At 36.6% G+C, this 22430-nt stretch overlaps 1 protein-coding gene across 2 annotated transcripts; it reads right to left on the reverse strand.

Annotated features, from left to right (window-relative positions):
• Positions 1–3220: 3220 nt before the first annotated feature.
• LOC127138670 (isoleucine--tRNA ligase, chloroplastic/mitochondrial) lies at positions 3221–21361 on the reverse strand. 2 transcript variants are annotated; one of them, XM_051065163.1, is made up of 22 exons: positions 21166–21361; positions 20626–20821; positions 20345–20499; positions 20167–20268; positions 19787–19856; positions 18202–18314; positions 17932–18000; positions 17258–17365; positions 16611–16758; positions 13947–14178; positions 13505–13791; positions 13273–13409; positions 13005–13152; positions 12601–12732; positions 12355–12483; positions 5734–5861; positions 5471–5635; positions 5209–5334; positions 4791–4864; positions 4348–4597; positions 3798–3977; positions 3221–3685 (listed from the first exon to the last, which is right to left on the reverse strand). In XM_051065163.1, the coding sequence occupies exons 1-22, from the start codon at positions 21241–21243 to the stop codon at positions 3437–3439; spliced, it is 3276 nt and encodes a 1091-aa protein (XP_050921120.1). In that variant the 5' UTR covers positions 21244–21361; the 3' UTR covers positions 3221–3436. The 2 variants fall into 2 exon arrangements, with proteins under 2 accessions (XP_050921120.1, XP_050921129.1); XM_051065172.1 differs by having other exon boundaries at positions 5471–5631; positions 5730–5861.
• Between the last annotated feature and the right edge of the window lie 1069 nt (positions 21362–22430).

Below are 22430 nucleotides of genomic sequence, written 5' to 3' on the forward strand. Positions count from 1 at the left end.
AGTTTTTAACTCGGGATCTATTCACCCCCCTCTAGATCGAGGCATATCGTCTAACAAGTGGTCCTCATGAAATTACTATAACCAATGTTGAAGAAGTCGTCGTACTAAAACCGGAAAATCAATGGAATGATAATGAGTGCAGGCGTCAATTGGATTGTCTAGGACACATGGGGCAGTCAATCCAATTGGCGTCCATGTATTTTTCCAAATGAGGCGCCAATTGGATTGGCACCCCAGTGTTTTTGCAAAAAAAATTGTTATAAATAGAGGTGTTGTGTGGATCATTTTTCCACATCTCATTTCATTATTTGGCAATCATGTTTGGTGTTCGTCGTCGTTATGGAAAGGTGATTTATGCGAAAGACAAACCTCAGATGTTGATGCTCTTCTGGAACATCACTATTTTTTATCAACTGAAGAGGGAACTGTTTTGTTGGTTAGATAGAAAAATACCAGAAGGGGAAAATTAGAAGTATTGAGAGACTCGACAGTATCTTTGGTTGGGTGCGAATGAAAACTGATAAGGATGCTAGGAAAATGATGTTCGGACGAGATGACATCACTTTGATTGTTGTAGTGATGTTTGTTATGAACCTCGTTGTAACAAAAACTTAATGATATATAAATATTGAAGGTTACCAAAATACAATGTTACAAAAATATTATGATCCAAATGATACTCCTCGATTAGGAGAGTTGTTCTTGTTATGTCCTGGTTGACGACAGATACTACATAGTTTTATCATTTTATCTGTCATATCCATTTCTGTCCTGATACGTGTATTATTTGGAGCATACCCCACACCACCACCAACAAGTTGATCATCAACCAGAGACCCAACATCGCTTCGCACCCAACACATCACCCTACCAAAACCGCCTTAGCCAAAACACTCAATGATCATTCAACACCAATTGTCCCTCCTCCTACCATAGTCAAGAAGCTCAAACCTCACAAAACTGAAACCTCCAACAACCCTATCTCTACCAAACACCCCAACAATGTTTCCAACATTTCCTCGACGCATCATTCACACTCGTGTCTCCCTTCAACCGTCTCGGTCGCCCACCAATGAGTCAAACACAACCCAACTACTTTGGCATGGGTCATGAGCTTAGCTATGGTGGTACACCTTCGATGCATATTGAAGACTATGTCGATTTGTCTGACTATCTCAAGAGGCCATCTCCTGTAGTTGGTAGTGATGCTCCTGACCCCTCAGACGCTCAAACACCAATGGTGAATCATCAATGCGGATTAGGACTACGGGTTCGGGTAGCTAGGGGATGTGGGGCCGGAGGTCGGTTAGGTGATCCTAGTCATCAGCATTAGGCTTTTTGTGTAAACGGGAATTTATATTAATATCAATTAGTCATATTTCAAAATTATGTATCACGTAGATCGTTTAACAAAAAAAATTGCAAAATACACTGAGGTACCAATCCAATTGGCGCCTCCTTTGGAAAAATACACATGGGCGCCAATTGGATTGGCTGCACCATGTGCCCTAGCCAATCCAATTGGCGTCTGCACTCTGTTTTTAAGAGGAGACGCCAATTGAATTGGCGCCTCCTCCTAAAAGTAGGGTACTTTAGAAAAAAAATTAAAAACAGAATTATTTTAAAAATAAAAAATAAAAAATTGGGTTATTTTCGTAAAAAAATTTAAAGTTTATTATGTTCTTAAATCATTTTAGTTTAATTCAATAAATATAATAAAAGACAAAAATTGCATGTAAAATGGAATTGATTAATTGGCAGTGTCCACTTCATTCAACATGTTTCACATATTAAGAAAATGTACACATCAGTTTATTATTTTATCAAAAATGAGGAAGCGGATCAAAATTGTTTTAAAATAAAATATGAAAAATTAAAATTGTAATTTAAAAGCTAATATCATTTAATGAACTTTATCTCATAATAAAATAATATATATAATCTGATGATTCTAAACGTAGTATGCCTAACTCTGAAGTTAAAGCATATTATTTTTTAAATTATTTCAGTTTAACTCAAAACACGTTACAGCATTTATGATATCAAAAAAATGTGTTGTGTTATTTGATTTTACTAATTGTTAAAAAAATTGCAAGTCTATGGTAAAATGAAAGTTGTGTAGATTGTGTGTGGTCACTTTGACAGACACTCGGTTGAATCAGTGACAACGAGAAAAATTTGAGTAGAATTGAAATTTGGAAAATTTTAGTTTAAGCTTCTTCACATTAAAATTTGAGAATAAAAGTAACATTTGGTTGTTTGAGCTTTGTTCACATTGAAATTTGAGAATAAAAGTAACATTTAATCGGTAGAGATCCTATTTAATGGGACAATGTTTGATTGTTATTATAACTAACTTTTGGACATTACCGTGAAGTGAAGCTAGTAATTTCAACGGTAATTCCAATATTCAAGTATCGGACCCTACTTAAAAGTGGAGGTTATCATTTGTCAAATAACTTTAGTAGATTCCCATCTTACAAATTTTTCCATGAAAACAAGAAATTGCTCAAATTTATGGTTGTGAGAACATTCGATCATACTATTATTTCTTAGCATTTTTCATAGTATTTTGTTTACATTTGGTATTAACAATTGAAGAAAATTAGTGGGACCAAAAATTATTGTGAAAGTCTCATTTTCATCTCAAATATGTTCCTACATTGATTAAAGAATTATTAAGCAAAATCACATTCAGTACAAGTTAAATAATTTTTCTGAACTCATATATAATAAATATTCATTTTTCAAGTTCATTGAATAAGTGGTATAGTTTTCTGTATAAATCAGATAAATGACTTATTCATACAACATACATCACTTAACCAATTAACCTAAAGTATAATATTTGCTTATACATGAAATGAAACCGAAGGAAGTGCTTGTCAATGTAACAAGTACTCAATTTCTTGATACAAACTTTTTTTAACTCCTTTAAACAAAACTTGAGAACATTTTCTTATCATTTTCTCATTCATTATTATTGTATATAGATGATTTTATGAATGAAATGATCATATCACTAATACTCATTTATTTCTAAATATTTACAAAATGAGCATGTAGCTTTTATTTATATTTATATTACATATGAAGATTCATTGTGTAAATATTTGATTAAATTTGTACTACTTTCATTGCGAATTAAAATCTAAATAAAAATGTAAAATTATTTCATCATAGAATTATATAAATTCACTATTGATATCTTAGATTTGCATTCGGATTAAAGAAATCAATTACTATTACACTAACAGGACAAAAAAGTATACTTGACAGCATATGCATTTTTTGTTATGCAAGGCAACATACAAATTGTAGATGATATAAATAATTTTACATTTACAATTATTATAATTCAATTCAAAAAATAAATATTTTTTTACTAGAAAACAAATGAAATTGAAATTCAGTCAAAGTTTCTTGCCTTGAAATATTAACTGATAGCAGCTACTTCAGAACCAGAGGGCATCTGAACAGAAACAACATCATAGCAGCGGCTGCAAAGGGTCGGGTGGTCCAAAAATGAACCAACTTGGTGTGAATAATGCCAACATCTTTCGCACTTAGAACCACTAGCACGAGATATACCAATCCACACTTTGCTGTTCCCTTGAATTAGGCATTCACCACTATATGGTATAGTTGCAACTAGTTCATCTTCTAATGAAGGAAGAATCTCAGCCTGAGTATTGGCAATAAAACATGTTAAACAGTTTCAATAATGACATGATTATTTGTATCTTCAAATTACATTAGATTTTAGTCACTGAAAAGTATTGTAGTTTTTGGCAAACCTGAGAAGTTATGAATAGCCGATTCAATGTATCAGCATCAATTTCGCTTGTACATAGTTCAGATAGCTTGGATGCCATGGTTGCGTCGGATGTATGAATGTGAACCTTAGCATCTAAATTTGCACCAATTAATTTGCCAGTTCGAGCTACCTCCAACACTTTATTCACCTCTGTTCTCAGCTGGCAAAAGATATTATACATTTAGTTACATATACATCGAATAAATATTTAATATCGTTAATTATCAACTTGTAGTTATAGATAATTTGTGAAAGAATACATTAGGAGACCGTTTAAGAGATTGATTTTCATTCAGTGTGAGTGTAAAACAAAGATACACTGACTTTGAAACAGATTATTGCATTTCATATTTTGATCACTCTTTTAAGTGATTAAGTAGCAATTTGTTTATTTAATCATTTTTATATGTTCCATGAAAAATTGATGCTACATTTCGGCTACTATCTGCTAAGAAACAAAGAAAGTAGGTTGCTTAAGACTCTTGGTTGGAAAAGTTGTGCTTATAACTCTTTCATGAATGAGAGTATACCTCAAGAATCTTTTCCCAGAATTCAATTTCTTCAACAGGAAGAGTAAGCCATCTTTCATTCAAAGTTGGCCATCTTGATTCAAATACATATTCAGCAAAGGAACCATATTCAGTTGTATACTGAAATGGAAGATTCTGCCACACATCCTCAGCTAAATGGGGCAATATTGGTGCTATTACTCTCACAATAGAAAGGAGATGAGCTGCAAGAACTGTTTGGCAGCTTCTCCTAGTATAACTTGTTGATCCACTGAAAATCGGCATAAAGACATAATATTTTTAGACAAAACAGAAACACAATAAAATGTAAAGCAACCAATATTAATATCCTGTCTTGCCATAGAAAAGCCAAGATGTGCATATCGAAACCTAAATATTTGTCCATAATTGTATTTGCAAATGAACTGTGGTGGGTATAAGTGATACAACAGGGAGAAACGTACCCAACATATAGTCGATCTTTGGCAACATCAAAATAGAAATTTGAAAGGTCGACAATGACAAACCTCTGTAAAACCTGAGAATGAGAGAGAAAACACGATGAAATAATAGGTAAATTAAACAATCAGAAACGAAAAATTCAGCCAAGTCATGCTGAAAGAGCAAAATTCAAATTGTCATAAGATAAAAACTTGTGGGATGAATCCTAAGCCATAGATAACTCCTTTTCTGCCCAAAGGTAAATTTCAATTCTGCTAAAATAATTACAATCAAACAGATGCACATTTGTGCCTCCTAACTAAGCAAGATAGATTCATGAAAACCTGACATGCACATTCACATCCATGCATGCATTAAGCATTAGCACATAAACATATTTTGTATATATAGAATGTTTCTCGAGGATCTAAAACAACTTACCTGAAATATTTTGAAAAACTGGTAATTTTCATAATTCCCTTGAATGCTTTTTACAACATTCTCAAGCTGAAATAGCGCATGCCTATCAATCCTCGGAAGCTCGTCGTACTTTACAGTAAAATCTGTCTGTCAACAAAGCAGTTACATAGTAAGACAAACAGGAAAAATATATGTGCTGAGAGGCAAAGATACAATCAGCAATATTTTAAAATAGGCAGGCAAAAGAAAAAGGATTTAATTCAGCCACAGGACTTGGACTTACTTCCCAGTCATGAAGATTTGCCAAGAGGTATCTTAAAGTTCCCCGTAACTTCCGGTAGATTTCAGATATTTGACGAAGAATCTGAGGACCAATCATCACATCACCGGTATAATCTACACTAGAAACCCAAAGCCGTAGGACATCTGCTCCATATGCAGGTGCTTCCTGAGAGCAACGCAATTTTGATAAAATGAAATTATAGGGTTTGATACAGCTCCAAAACTAGTATTTTATAATTTATACTATACATTCATGTAACTTGCCTTCTGATTTTTTCCTCCTTCAATCACACTACGTGGATCCACAACATTTCCCATAGACTTGCTCATCTTTAAGCCCTTCTCATCCAATACAAATCCATGAGTTAACACAGAAGAATATGGAGCCTTTCCTGTAGTAGAGACAAAAATGAAAAAATTTGAAGACAGTCTCGCCCAAAACGTCTTTAGAAAGTTATTAGAGAGGATTAGGAATAGGAATGAAGTCATTAGAGGGGTAGTTGGGATAGCTCCAATTGTAAAAATGGTAGTTTGAACATGCGCTGAGAAGAATCATAAAAGTACCGGTAAGCAGGGTAAACTAGATAAAGGATAGTAAAATAGTTAGAGGAAACTGGAGACCAAAGAAATTTATAAGATAAACCATCAAAAGAGGTATAGAATTAAATGGTCTTCCTATAAATACGGTATGATAGAATATTATGACATTATTTAATTCATAAAGACGGCCTTATTAGGACTAAAAGCACATGTTTTGTTGTAGTTTTTAATACAAAAAAGTAAATAAAAAAATTATAACTAAAAGAAAAAAATAAGCATATTTAAGATACCACATATATATTTATCATGATAAAAAATTATTTAAGTTGTCTGATTATTCCTAAACATCTATGTTTCTAACAATTTTCTTGATTGATGTTTATAAAAAGGTTTATTAAGTTAGAAAAGAAGCTAAGAAATGTATCATAATTTACAACACTAGACAAATATTTTAAATTTTAATCATTGTTTAAATAGAAAATTGAACTCACACACCCAAGTCAGTTACCCCCATTGCATTTTACCCCAAATTTAAAAGTAGTGTAAGCACCAATTTACAACAAAATGAGAACTTTTGAAAATGAACTTCTACAATGGTATATGTTATGAACTAACAGAACAATAAGCAATATAACAGTAAAAAAAAAGGTTATGAGAAAGAGGAGGAAGCTTTATTGATGGTAAATGGAAATAGTACAGAGAATAGAAAGTATCAATCCCAGCATGGGCCAAGAGCTACGCTCCTATAGGATCTTAGAGTATCCTCTTCATTCTCTCTAGATCTAACTGCCAAATCCAGAGATAATTATTCTCTCCACTGACTGTTCCTTATATTCCGTAAACGCCCTGCTCCCCTCTTTCATGCCACCTCATGATTGCTAACTAACTCAGCCTCAAATCCCCGTTTTACCCCTTCTAGAATATACTTTCCAAACTCTGGGACCACTAGAGGCATGATGAATTAATTGTCCTGGTAACGGTAAATTATTATTATTGTTTCTATCAATACTCCCCTCTTCAGCTGCAACCTTGTCCTCAAGGTTGAATTGAGGAAATTGACTTTCGAGCATGATATAGTCCTCCCAAGTAGCTTCCTCTACGGTCTTCCCCTTCCAATGGATAAGTAGTTGTTTCACCTCTTCTCCCTGCTTCTGTACCCTCTTCACAGCCAGCACAGTTTCAGGTTCAAACTCCTCTTCCTGCTCGTTCGCCATAAGGTCTGGCAGCTCTTCATTCTCATGGTATTGGCCCACAGCTTTTTTTAATAATGATACATGAAACACGGGATGAACTCGGGAACTTGTTGGTAATCTCAATTTGTAGGCGACAGCTCCGATTCTCTCCGTAATAGGGTAAGGTCCATAGTATCTAGCAGCAAGTTTAGCATTAATTCTGGTAACCACAGAATTTTGCCTATGTGCTCTCAACTTTACAAAGACCCATTCTCCTACTTCAAAACTCCTATCACTTCTCTTCTTATCAGCCTGAGCCTTCATTCTATCTTGTGCTCTGAGCAAATGGCTTCTCAACTGTCTGATTGCCTCATCCCTTTCTACTAAATCTCTCTGTACTGCCTCAACCCTTGTCTCCCCTTGAACCCATCTACTCATCACAGGAGGAGGTCTACCATAGACTAGTTCAAAAGGGGTGTACTCCGTAGTAGTGTGAAATGACGTATTGAACCAGTATTCAGCCCAGTGTAGCCATAACATCCAAGTCTTGGGCTGATCAGAGATGAAGCATCTAAGGTACGTCTCTAAACACCGGTTAACTACCTCTGTTTGGCCATCGGACTCCGGGTGGTAGGACGAGCTCATCTTGAGTTGAGTTCCCTGGGCCTTAAACAATTCTCTCCAAAAATTACTCATGAAAATGGGATCTCTATCACTCACTATAGACATGGGTATCCCATGCAACTTGACTACTTCCTTACTAAAAATCTCAGCCAAACTTCTAGCAGTATATGGATGTTTAAGAGGGATGAAGTGACAATATTTAGACAACCTGTCCACTACTACAAAGATGGCTTCATACCCCTTGGATTTCGGCAAGCCGGTGATGAAATCCATAGAAATGTCTTCCCAAATGCGTTCAGGTATAGGCAGGGGCTGCAGCAAGCCCCCTGGTGAAGACGCTAAATATTTTTGCCTTTGACAAACATCACAACTTCTTCCAAATTCCTGCACTACTCCCTTCATTCCCACCCAGTATACATTTGCCGCCAGCCTCCTATATGTCTTGTAGAAACCCGAGTGCCCTCCTTGTGGAGTACTATGGAACTCTTTCAATAGTGTAGGAATCATGGCCGAATGTCTTGAAAGGACTAGTCTCCCATCATACATTAAAACTCCCTGTTTGTAGACATATCCAGGTCTGGAAATTGGATCGTGTGATATTTCAGCTATTATTTTCTGTAATTCCTCATCATTCTGCACCTCCTCCTTCATTAATTGTGTCTGATCCCACTGCAGAAAAGAGGTAATACTCCTCAACTCCATTCCTTCGTGCATTCTGGACAAAGCATCTGCTCCTCTATTCAGTTTGCCTTGCTTATAAACAACCTCAAAGTCATAACCAAGTAGTTTTGCAGCCCAGTTTTGCTGCTCGGCAGTGGATATTCTCTGTTGCAATAGTTGCTTCAAGCTTTTTTGGTCAGTGGAAACAATAAATTTCCTGCCAATGAGATAGGGTCTCCAATGTTGTATCGCCAAGCCCAATGCCATAAGCTCTTTCTCATATGCAGACTTGGACAGATTTCGTACTCCCAACGCCTTACTAAAGTAAGCTATCGGTCGTTTGTCTTGCAATAGAATTGCCCCTATACCACTACCAGAGGCATCACACTCAATTACAAATGGCTTACTAAAATCAGGTAGAGCCAGGACAGGTGCCATAGTGAGTTTCACTTTCAATTCTTCAAAAGCTCTTTGAGATTCATCTCCCCACTTAAACCCTTCTTTTTTTGTTAACTCCGTTAACGGTTTAGCTATCCTGCCATATTGTTTGATAAATTTTCTGTAGTATCCAGTCAGCCCTAAGAAACCTCTCACTCCCTTCACATTCTTAGGTGTAGGCCATTGGGTCACACTGACTACCTTATTAGGATCCACAGCTACTCCCTCTTGGGATATGACATGCCCCAAATATTCAATGGATTTCTGAGCAAACAGGCACTTTTTCTTGTTGGCTACTAATCCATTGTCCTCTAAAACTTGCAACACAGTTTGTAAATGTTGCAAATGGGACTCCCAATCAGCACTGTATACTAAGATATCATCGAAGAAGACCAACACGTATTTTCTAAGCATGGGTTTAAACACTTCATTCATGAGGCTTTGGAATGTGGAGGGTGCATTCATAAGGCCAAATGGCATTACGAGGAATTCATAGTGTCCCTCATGAGTACGAAAGGCTGTCTTGTATACATCGTCTTCTTTGACCCTTACTTGATGATAACCCGATTTTAAATCTAATTTAGAAAAGAATCTAGCACCATGCAGCTCGTCTAACAACTCTTCTATAACAGGTATTGGGAATTTGTCAGGGATGGTTACTTTGTTTAGGGCTCTGCAATCTATGCACATTCGCCACGAACTGTCCTTCTTCTTCACCAATATTACCGGACTAGAGAAAGAGCTTGTGCTGTTCCTGATTATTCCTGTAGCCAGCATCTCTTTGATTTGTTTCTCAATCTCATCTTTGTGATGATGAGGATATCTATAGGGCCTTACATTCACCGGACTTGTTCCTTCAACTAGCTTAATGGCATGTTCCTTGTCTCTGATTGGAGGTAGCCCCTTAGGCTCTTCGAACACCGAAAAAAAATTGTGTAATAACTGATCCAACCTTTCCTTCTGTAGTTGAGACAAATGGCCCTCTTGTGCTGCACTTTCCTCTTTCTCTATACTCCATAACTTCCTCTCTCTCCCTCGCTTAGGCTTCTCCAAAATACTCTGCAGAGCCACCATGGATTCTTTGGTGCTCCCTAAGCGCTGTAATGTCACCCACTCTTTATTACTCCAAAAACTCATGGGTTGTTTCTTCCAATTCATAATCATATCTCCAAGCGTGTTCAGCCACTCTATTCCCAACACAACATCAATTCCCCCTAACTCAAACAGATGCATATCTGCTTGAATTCTGAATCCTCCAATCTTCAATTCCACCCCTCTGCAAACTCCTTGAGTCATGGTTTGGAACCCATCACCCAACTTGATTCGCATTTGTGAAGTCTTCTCCATGGGCCAATCCATCTTGCTTACCAACTTCTGAGAAATGAAGCTATGCGTCGCCCCGCTGTCTACCAACACAAGCACCGGAACTCCTTTGACCTCACCTTGGAAACGTATAATTTGGGGAGTATGATTAGCCATCTGATCCAAATGCATCAGACTCATCTCTCCCATCTCATCGTCTTCCGCCTCATTCACTTCGATCGCCAGAACTTGGCCTTCTAGCTCCTCCGTATCACTGTCGTCAACAAGAAGGATCCGAAGGTGTTTATCGGGGCATTGATGTGTAGGAGAGAACGGCCCCTTACATTTGAAGCAAAGTCCCTTCTGTTTTCTATCCATCAATTCCTGATAGGATAAGTGTTGAAACCCACGATCACGAGGCCCATTCCTTCTCTTATCTCCATGGGCCGCTCTTTCATCTCTAAGCCCAATAGGATTGCTTTTAGAACCCCCATTCACTCCACCTTCTCTATTCTTCACTAAAACCCAATCTAAATTTCCTCGACCCGCTCCATGAGTTCCGGGTCGGTGTGACCCGCTTCCAAATTTGGGCCCTCTATTACTGGACAATCCATTTTCTCCATAGATCTCCTTCTCTACCGCACGCGTCACCTGTAACAACCTCGCGCGACTCATTTCCCCCATGGCTACGAAGCTGCGAACTCGTCCTCTAATCTCCGCCTTCAACCCATGAAGAAAATACCCCAAAAATTGCTTGTCAGTCAATTTCGGAATCTGAGCCATGAGATATTCAACTTCGGTGATATATTCTTCCACCGTCCCACTCTGTTTAAGCCCTGTTAATTGCTCATATACGTCACCGTCACCGTGATCACCATATCTGGCCAACAGTGATTCCTTCAACTTCTCCCACGACAAATCTTCATCTTCTCCGGCCAGAGAATTGAAGAAATGAATCGTAGCTCCCTCCATACATAACTGAGCTAGACTCACTTTCAACTCCGGTAGCGTCCCCTGAACACGGAAATACACTTCAGCGCGTGAAATCCACCCAGCGGGATCTTCGCCGGTGAAGGACGGTAGCTCTACTTTTTTGACGGATTGACGAAACTCTGTCAATGCATCACGACTGAGGTTGTGAAACCCAGATCCGGAGGATCTCCCCTTCCCATTCTCACTGCCTTCTTCTTCCAGTATCGTCTTCCCTAGACACCGTTCAAACATGGCCATGAGACTCTCATGGCTAGTCTTCACCGCATTCTGAACGTCTATCAATGTCGACTTCACCTCCGACATCTCTCCTTCTAACGCCGCTACCTTCGCATCCATCTTAACCTTCTTCGGGGGCATTCACTGGTTCTGGGAGTGATAATCCGGTAGGTTGGACCAGTTTGTTATGAACTAACAGAACAATAAGCAATATAACAGTAAAAAGGTTATGAGAAAGAGGAGGAAGCTTTATTGATGGTAAATGGAAATAGTACAGAGAATAGAAATTATCAATCCCAGCATGGGCCAAGAGCTACGCTCCTATAGGATCTTAGAGTATCCTCTTCATTCTCTCTAGATCTAACTGCCAAATCCAGAGATAATTATTCTCTCCACTGACTGTTCCTTATATTCCGTAAACGCCCTGCTCCCCTCTTTCATGCCACCTCATGATTGCTAACTAACTCAGCCTCAAATCCCCGTTTTACCCCTTCTAGAATATACTTTCCAAACTCTGGGACCACTAGAGGCATGATGAATTAATTGTCCTGGTAACGGTAAATTATTATTATTGTTTCTATCAGTATACATGAAGCTCACAGAAAAGAGATGCAGAAGCGCCAGAAAAGTATGCAAACTTGACAGAAAACTTTTTTTGGGTGGTGACAACTTGCCGCCGGCATCTGCTGCAATAAACCCCACTAGTTACATGAGAAGAACCTGCTCTGATAGCATGTTGAATTTTGTGATTCTGTGTCTAAATCAGACTACACTCACTTTTATTTATAATAGTAATTGACATGATTTGCTAATTTTAATCCAAGTAATAAATAGTAGGATTTGATTCTTTGGTTCTTACAAGTATAAATATAAATAAATAATTATTTTCCTTGCTTACTTGAGGAACCGAGGACATCTGTTTTGATTGTAAATTCATTACCTGTTGTGGCTATACTAGTTAGCAATGAACTCTGAAACCACCCCCGATGCTGATCTGTTCCTTCAAGATACAAGTCTGCAGGAAAATCAAGGGACTCCCTTTTTCCCAAGACGGCAGCCCAGGAAGAACCTGGAGTAAAAATAACCAGCCAAGAAACACCAAATTCAAAGAAAGTAAGCAATGAACTAAAATTATGTATAACTATAAGCCAGCAGGATTAGCTCAGGTATATTATCGTATTTGTACCTGAATCAAACCACACATCCATCGTGTCAGTCCCCTTTTCATACTCTGCTGCTTTATCACGATATTTAGCTGGGAGGAGTTCTTCTACTGTCATGTACCACCATGCATCACCACCCTTTTGGGCTATAATAGCTGACAGACTCAGAAAGAAAAGCAACAGATCAATATTAGGATGTATTGATTTCATAGGACCAATGTGCTTTAAAAGAGCATAAGCAACAAAACAAATTTGGATATTTACCATTACATGTACTCAGTCTCAAATAGGGATAATAATACTTGTTTAATATTTACAAACAGTGAAAAAGTAATTCTACCAAACACAAGATATTGAGGTAGTACAAAATCATAACTTGATCACTAAGAAAAATAAAAGAAAATGAAGTTGTTATTTTTTCACTTACAATTTATATGATTAATTGTTTCTTCGTTCATAAGAGGTTCTCTAGACCGCACATGATAAAAAACTGGAATTGGCACACCCCAGGTCCTTTGTCGTGATATACACCAATCAGAGCGACTGGAGGTCATTGCTGAGATTCTGTTTTCTCCCTAAGCAATTCACATATATCAGGAAAAGGTAGCACAAAAAATGATGAGTGGCACATCTCTAAGCGAACAAAATTCACAAATGAACAAAGTAATTTGGCAAGGAAACTTTAAATGCAATACCTGAGGTGGAACCCATTTTACACGGCCAATAGCATCCATAGCAGCTTCGCGAAATCCCTCAACCGATGCAAACCATTGCTCTGTTGCTCTAAATATTGTTGGTTTTTTCGTCCGCCAATCGTATGGATACTTGTGTTCTAAATCAGAAAAAAGAGGAGACCCATGATGATCATTCAATAAATATAGGTTGACCATTAAGAGAATTGCATGATAAGAGACAGAAAGAACTTACGGTATGATTCTTCCATGATGAGTGACAAATTCTCATCCAAATATTTCACAACAGCAATGTTACCTTCGCCAAGAACATCAAGCCCACTAAATTGCCCAGCTTCTTCAGTGAATATTCCATTATCATCAACTGGAGATAGCATGGGTAGCCCATACTTCTGACCAGTCACATAATCTTCATGACCATGTCCAGGAGCTGTATGGACAAGTCCTGTTCCTGTTTCTGTTGTAATATAATCTCCCCCAACTACGACTGGACATTCCCTATTATCTACTGGATGGATGTATCTGAAACCATAATACGTAATCATATCCTTAGGGAAAAGTTTCTCATTTACCATAGATAACAACAATAAGATTTAAACACATAAATGTACTGAAACAAATAGCTGTGGCAAAATCAAAAGGAGAAAACAATTGTTCATTTTAGTCCAGCCAATAACCTGTAGTTTTCCAAATTAGAGCCCAACAGTTTTCTTTTAACGACAAGCTTCACGTCCCATTTTGCTTCTAAAGTTGGCACAAGTTCTGAAGCTACAATAAGAAATAGCTTATTCTCATCCTTCAAAACAGTTCCAAGCCTTTTCTTTCTAGTTTCACCAGATGAGGAGGCTTGTTCATTTGGCGATTCTACTTCAACAACAACATATTCAAGCTTGGGATTTACTGCAACAGCTGAGCACAAAACAGTAGAAAGAAGAGATAAAGAATAGAAAGAGTGCCATGAATAAATTTAAAAATTTAAATGACTAAAGAAATTGACTATTGACTGATACAATGTGTGCCAGTTATAATACTGTAATCCAAAATGCAAATATGATATTTTTGAAGAGAAAAAAGGTGCACACAAACTGTATCGATCTCTTTTTTTTCTTTTCAAATTTGTTTTTCACATATACTAGGGTCCAAAATAAGGAACAGTGTTTCTAGTAGAAAAGGCGTACTAATTTGCCTTAAGACTACTTTAACTGTAAAGAATAATGAAGTATATATTGACTAATACAATGTGTGCCAGCTATAATACTGTAATCCAAAATGCAAATATGATATTTTTGAAGAGAAAAAATGTGCACACAAACAGAATTGATCTTTTTTTTCTTTTCAAATTTTGTTTTTCACAGATACTTGGGGCTAAAATAAGGAACAGTGTTTCTAGTAGAAAAGGCGTATCAACTTGCCTTAAGACTACTTTAACTGTAAAGAATAATGAAGTATGTCTTCACATGACATAAGTGTAGGGATACTCTTAGGGACCAAGAAGCCCAAGGCCCGTTATTAAACGTGTATTATAGAAAGATGCATAGGGAGCAAGGGAATGGAAGTTTGTAAGAGGGTTTAAACACAAATGAGACAGGAAGTGGGGAGCAGAGAGTGTGAATTGTTTTGTAACCTGATGTAGGGTAATCAAAGGATGGAGAGGCATATGGAAGATTTGGAGATCTCAGTCGAAATTCTCAAAATGATGGTGATGGGGCAGACAGCACAACTTTTTGACCACTACGACAATGTGGCAATAACTGAAGACATCAAATCAAACAACTAATTGCCAAGCAGATGAAGTGGCAGGGCATCAGGTTGTCAGGTGAAGACTGATGAGACAGGAAGCAAAGAGGAAAACAAACAAATGAAACACTAGTTCTTCCTGTCAAAAGGGGAAGAACAAATGCAAGGAAAGCGAGCCTTCAGAAGAGTCAAAAGTGAAGAACGGGTGCAAGGAAAGCAAGCCTTCAAAAGAGTCTAACGGGAACATAATTTGGTCTAATAAAGGGTAATGTGACAATGATGGAGGATGTGGCACAAATCGCTAAACTATGCGACAATATGGCTAAAACCAAAGACATCAAACAATTGACTGCCAAGTAGATGAAGTGGCAAGGTATCAGGTGGTCAGGTGATGACCAATGAGACTGGAAATGAAAAGGAAAACACACATATGAAACCCTAGTTCTTCTTGTAAAAAGAGGAAGATCGAATGCAAGGAAGGTGAGCCTTAAAAAGAGACTAAGGGGATATAGTTTTCCCCGGAAAGTGGAATTACTGGTTTTTGAGGGGGCGGACCATATTGGGTGGATTGCTACGGTGGAAAAGTGCTCAGAAGTACAAGACATTCGTGCCTCAAAAATTTTTTACTAGGTGTTTGTTACCATGGTTATCAGTATCTTGTGATACATGTGATGTGAGTCTTATCTTGTTTCGATGCTAAACTGAACCCAAAGGATATCAATCTCTAGTGTGTATATATTTTGGATATGAATTTCGTCTTCAATCATGATTAATTACGGCGAATCCCGATTCACTATGATGAATCAAGATTCATTTTAATGAACAACTACCTAAACTTAGTGTAGCCAACCACTTCTTAGTGTAACCAACCACTTTTTTTGTCAACTTTGTATAACCAACCACTTTTCTTATCATTTGATTTATGTAATATCAGCTTATAATTTTGTTATGTCACTTGTTTTTACTTTAAAAAGACATAATTTTATTGGCAATGTGTCTTACTATTCATAATAAGATTTGATTCATGATTCAAAAAATAGATCTTCTAATTTATGATTTGAATATTGATTTGATAATAGTGTTTATTACCATTGAAGATATGATGGTGATATGATTTTGTTTTTTTTGCCAAAAGAACCAATAATCAACCCTGAGAAATATTTTTCCATTGCCTTGATTCAAAGATCTGGGGAGTGATATGCATCAATATACAGGAAAGGTTAGCTACCCTAAAGTAAGAAGACTCTGTTGAAGATTATGTGGTCAGATTTGAAATCTTGGCGGCCCGAGTGGGGGAGATTTTAGAGGAATGTGTATTGGGGGCATCTAGGTCCCTCACAGATACAAATAAAACTAGTAGTGCAAAACAATATGTGCTAACTAAAGCAAATTAAGCAGAAAGCTGAACCTCAATATGCAATGCTCCTTTTGACATGAATAAAGACCCATAAATACAGAACTCAAGACATCTCTGTTTATCACAGAGAAATTCATGGAAGTACAACTAGAGGAAACAGATATTGAGACCATTATGACTATCAAAGGCAACCAGATAGCTTTAACTCATAAGCCAACATGGAAAATGCAACAAAAGAAAAACCTACCTGCATTGGCAGGAATTGTCCATGGAGTAGTAGTCCAAATGGCCAAACACAAATTTGGAAACTCTTGTAGTAGGTCAGTCCGCATTAAAGGAGCACTTGCAAGTCTGAAAATGGCATATATGCTTGTTGAAACATGCCCTTCAGGGTACTACATAGAAACCGATAAGGTAGTAAATAGATACTCAAACATCCACCAAATCAGGTTTTAGAAATATTTAAAGTTAATCTTTTAGGTATTGAGAGAGGAAAATTAATACTCATAATGATATAATTATATATTATATATTTTTACAAACAACAAGGCATTGACCTTACTTATAATAATACTAAGCTCTTAATCCTAACTAAATAAGAAAACAAATTTGTGATATATAATGAAATATAGAAACCAATTTTGAGATGTTATTTAAATTATCATATATTACAAGATACAATATTATAAAATATTTTTCATTTATTGTAACACAAGAAAAAATTGTAAGCATTCACATACAGATTACAAAAAACTTGTCTGTGCATGCTTTAAGTGGCCAATAAGGCAAAGCAAGAGCCGTGTGTCTTCCACCCATACTATACAACACCGTGTTGAACAGTACACTAGCTCTAGACATTAGACAACAGATCAACATGATGATAAATCAATTTACCTCCAACTCAGCTTCAGCAAGTGCTGTCCGTGACGAGGGACTCCAATGAACAGGTTTTCTCCCTCGGTAGATATGACCTTTCAAGGCCATCTGGCCAAATACTTCAATCTAGAATAGTATATGATGCAAGTTATGAGGACTATATAATAAATAGTATGAATCGGAGTCATGTGCAAATGAAAATTTTCAAAACTAAAGCAGTCTGCATAATCTAACTAGGTGTTGACAGAATTTTGAGGTCCTTAAGAGTTCTCCAAGCAAAATAATCCAAATTGTGAAAGTAAAGCCCTAAACACTAATATCTACTACCTCCATTCCAAATTATAAGACGCTTTGCAAAAAAAAATTGTCCCAAATTATAAGTCACTTTACAATTTCAATGCAACATTAATAATTTTTTTCTAATATACCCTCTAGTATTTATTACTATTCCTTCTTCACCTCTTTTAATTTCTCTTTCCTGTGTAATTAATGAAGGGTATTATCGTAAAGTCATACATGAATTGTCTTTCCCATACAAAATTAATTAGATTTCTTAATTCGTGTGAAATACCCAAAACGTCTTATAATTTGGGACGGAGGGAGTATAATACATGATGATAGGAGATTCAGATGCTGAATCTGTGTCAGATTAATATACCATAAGAGTAAACAAGAAAGGCTGTACCAGCTACCTGGGCAGCTTCATATTCCGGATCTAGTGTAAGATAGGGATTATTCCAGTCAGCCCATACTCCAAAGCGCTGCAGACATTTATTAACATGTTTAAGATACATTTAAACAAAAAAATAATAATAAAAAAATAAAAATAAACATGTATAAGGTTGAAACAAAATCCCAGCAATTGAAATGGAATTGTAAACTTTATAAGATCTATAATTGTCCAGAAAATAATGCAATAATACATATAATTCATAGAGTAAAAGTGCAAACAAAGAAGGGACCTTAAAAGATGACATCTGAGTTTTAACAGTGTCTTTGGCAAACTTTGCGGCCTTTGCTCTCAATTTCAACGGTGTAAGATTGTTTCTAGCCTCCTTATCCAGTGACTGCAAAACTGAAATAATTCAAACAACCATACTTCTCAAAGAATGTAATAGATACAAGCTGAAATGCAATATACATGTGAAGTTGTAGTTTAAGCAAATGAAAGAAAAGGGAGCAGAAGCTGCAGAACATAAGGCAAGTTGAAAAGTTTGAATTTTTGACATTATAACATTTGTCTATTCAACACAACATAAATCCCTCTCTATATGGAAGTGTTAGACTAACTAACCACTGTTGTCAATAACGTATAGTGGCCAGTCCTGAAACTAGAATAGCAGTATAGTGCATTGAGGGAAGGCCGTTAAACTTACACTTGAAGGCCTCTCTTCAACTTGCTTGAATCCTATAGTTGGCATCTCCCTCTATCTCCCCAACATTTTGTAAGATGGATCCCACATACTTAAACAATGACTGAATTGGAGCTTTAGACCTACTCAGTTTGTAAGGTGAGAGCTGCCCAGTGCCCAAGCCTTATAAGAACAATATCTCCAGTCGATGTAAGACTCTCAAAACACACACCATGCTCAAAACTGGGCATTTAAGGTGTGGGCTAATGAGGGTGGAATAACAAGGATCTCAACACACCCCGTGCTCAAGACTTGACATTTGGAGCATATACAACTATGACGTTACGGGTTCGAACTCGTGCCCCTGCACCTGATGTCCCTACACAACTATCAACATTTGGAGCATATACAACTATGACGTTACGGGTTCGAACTCGTGCCCCTGCACCTGATGTCCCTACACAACTATCAACATTTGGAGCATATACAACTATGATGTTACGGGTTCGAACCCGCGTCCCTGCACCTTTCTAGGGCTACTAATTTATGCCAAATTATATAAATTAACTACATGTCAAATCACTTTTTTTACTACGTTGATTTTCCAAATAAACAAATAAAAGGCACCCCACTCCAGTACAAGTTACACAACTACTTCTCTTTAACATCATCACACGAAGCTCACTAGCTCAATACACACTAATTTAACCTTGATACGTAGGTATCATACCAACACCAACCCCTGCCTAAGAGATAATACGCAGACAAGAATTTATTGCTAAACAATTCAAAAGATTGGACTTATAAGAGGTTACAGATAAAAAAGAGTCTATCAAAAGTTTTGAATTGCTAATGTCTAATAATAACTTGAGAATATATATATATATATATATATATATATATATATATATATATATATATATATATATATATATATATTGACTCGGCAAAAAATTAAACTTCCTATAAAAAATTAAAAACCAAAACATGTAAAAGGGTTTGCTTCATAAGCCCCTATAATTATCAACATTTATGTCCCATTAAAAATAATTATTTAATTATTAATAAATATTACACCAAGAACTATTGGTATACCGGACATGTCAAGTAAATTTGAGTGCAATACTGCTATTAAACACAACCACAAATTAGATCCAGACATTATCACAACCCTACTACGAAAAACAACTCTTGCCTTTTAATTCAATTGGTAGGCCATGACAATCCCATCCAGGCACAAAATGAACTTTATAATTCTGAAGGAGCTGCACACAAAAAAATTACCAGCAAAATATTAGTCCTTATGAAGCATTGACACAGACACGACACCAACACCGACACTAGTAATAATTTGAAGAAATGAACAAATTAAACATAATCACATGTGTCGGTGTCGAACATTGACACATGTCGAACATCAGACATGTCTTTGTTCAGAGGTGTCCGTGGCATAAAAAAACATACCAATAGAGTATACATGTGCCAAATGCTAACATACTTAAAACAAAAATATGCGTTGTATCAAATGTGATAGCAATAAAATGAAAGTCTGGGTTGAAAGGAAGGAAAAGATACCTTATAACGATTTATAATATCCTTCAAAATTTTATTTAGAGCGTGGCCAATGTGAAGATCCCCATTGGCATATGGAGGACCATCATGAAGAATGAAATTTCCCTGATCAAGTTATTGGAGCATATTAGTTAGGTCCTAAAAATAACAAGGGGAAACTATGGGGAAGTCCAGAACTCACTCCGTTATTTTTGTCAGCAACTCTTTTAAATACTTGATTATCCTCCCATATTTTCTGAATTTCAGGCTCCCTAACCAAAGAATTTGCTCTCATACCAAATGCTGTCTTAGGAAGATCAACTGTGTGCTTGTATTTACCATCATCTTGCTTGGTTCCTAAAGTTAAGGTAGGTTATGCAGCTAACATTGGAAATGTGTGCTTACACTCTTTAATTAACACAATAACAAACAATAACATACTTAAAAAAACTGAAAATATATGTGAAATAGCAAATATATTACCTTCTGCGGCCTTCTTTCCTGCCATAACAGGCCCCCGTGATCTTCGCTTTGAAGAACATATATCATCCCTTGAATGAGTACAATAGTTTGAAATCTTTGACAAATATACTACTTTAGCCGATGAGATTCCCCGGGAACAAAACAAGCCAGTAGAATTAGTTTTCCTAGAGTATGAATAAGCATTTCGTGAAAGCACCTGAAAATATTAAAAAGCATGTATCAACAAAAAGTAGCACAGTATTATCTAATTCCAGGTTAATATAAGTTGGATAGAAACAATACAGCAAACCATCAAATATAAAGCATGACTTCAACTATCAAGAAACATAATCCCAAAAAAAAAATTCTGTTTGACAATTTATCGAACACTTAATCTGCAATAAGGTTAAATTCACTCGGCATTTTTGCACCATAAATAAAAGTGACCCATTATGAGAAAAAGTGCAAAGTAATCAAAGACAGAGAAACGAACTCAAATTTGAATAGTATTATAGATAGATAGAATGGAAGAGCGTGGTTTGAATAAAAGCAGATTGATACCCTGTAAGAAGAGGCATGCATGAAGAAAGCGAGAGTGGTTTCCATTGGATTGATGAGAATTTGAGGTGAAAACGGCATCTATATTCCACTCATCTCATTTGCTTGCTGCATTTCACAAGCAGAACCCAACCAGCGAGGGAAAAATAGAACATCATTCGGATAAAACACACATATCCCATCAATTATACATTTATTTATTTATTTATTTATTTTAGTTTTCTTAGAATTTTTAAGCAATTTATTAAAGGTTTATTTCACTTATAATCTTTTTCTACTCACACTTCAAAAATATTCAATTACATCCAAAATAGAGTAAGTGAATTATTTTTTTGGTTACATAAGAAGAAGAAAAAACGATGTTATCTTCAAATAGGATACTGTGATATAATCCACTAATAATAATGAAAAAGAAACAAGACATTTTCATTATGACACTTTCATTATGAAAATATATCTTTTTGTGATCAGCACCTAACTGAATATTTTACAAAAATAATCCATTTTTTCAAGAAAATTCCCAAAATAATTCTAGTTTCAAAAAAAATCTCAAACTACTCCACTTTTAGGAGGAGACGTCAATTTAATTGGCGACTCCTCTTAAATACTTGAATGGAAACGTCAATTGGATTGGCTAGGACAGGTGCCCTAGCCGATTGGATTGGCGCCTATGTGTATAAGTTGATAGGAGGCGTCAATTGGATTGGCACCTCAGTGTAAAATGCAATTTTTTTGGTAAATGGTATACGTGATAGATAAATTTGAAATAGGATCAATTGATATTAATAAAATTTGTCGTTGACACAAAAAAACTCTAATGGTGATGACCGGGATCACCTAACCGACCTCCGGTGTCACATCCTCTAGCTACCATAACCCGTGGCCTTAACCCACGTTGATGATTCAGTACCAGTGTTTGAGCATCTGAGGGCCCAGGAGTGTCACTACCAACTACAGGAGAAGGCCTGTTGAGGTAGTCAGACAAGTCGATATAGTCTTTAGTATGCATCGATGGTGTACCGCCGTAGTTGAGCTCATGACCCATGCCAGAGAAGTTGAGTTGTGGTTGACTCATTAATGGGCGACCGGGACGGTTGAAGGGAGACATGGGTGTGAACGATGCGTCGAGGAAAGGTTGGAAAGGTTGTTGGGGTGTTTGGTAGAGATAGGATTGTTGGATGTTTTTGTTTTGTGAGGTTTGGGCTTCTTGGTTATGGTAGGAGGAGGGGTGGTTAGTGTTGAATGATCGTTGGGTGTTCTGGCTAAGG

This window comes from Lathyrus oleraceus, chromosome 1, assembly GCF_024323335.1.
Source record: "Lathyrus oleraceus cultivar Zhongwan6 chromosome 1, CAAS_Psat_ZW6_1.0, whole genome shotgun sequence".
NCBI lineage: Eukaryota > Viridiplantae > Streptophyta > Magnoliopsida > Fabales > Fabaceae > Lathyrus > Lathyrus oleraceus.

Coding starts and splice junctions, on each gene's coding strand:
- LOC127138670 (XM_051065163.1), bottom strand. CDS start 21,243: ATGCCGTTTTCACCTCAAATTCTCATCAATCCAATGGAAACCACTCTC. Junction 16,759..17,257: donor TTGCTGAAGCTGAGTTGGAG/GTAAATTGATTT, acceptor GTTTCTATGTAG/TACCCTGAAGGGCATGTTTC. Junction 3,978..4,347: donor TCTGGGAAAAGATTCTTGAG/GTATACTCTCAT, acceptor ATCTTTTGCCAG/CTGAGAACAGAGGTGAATAA.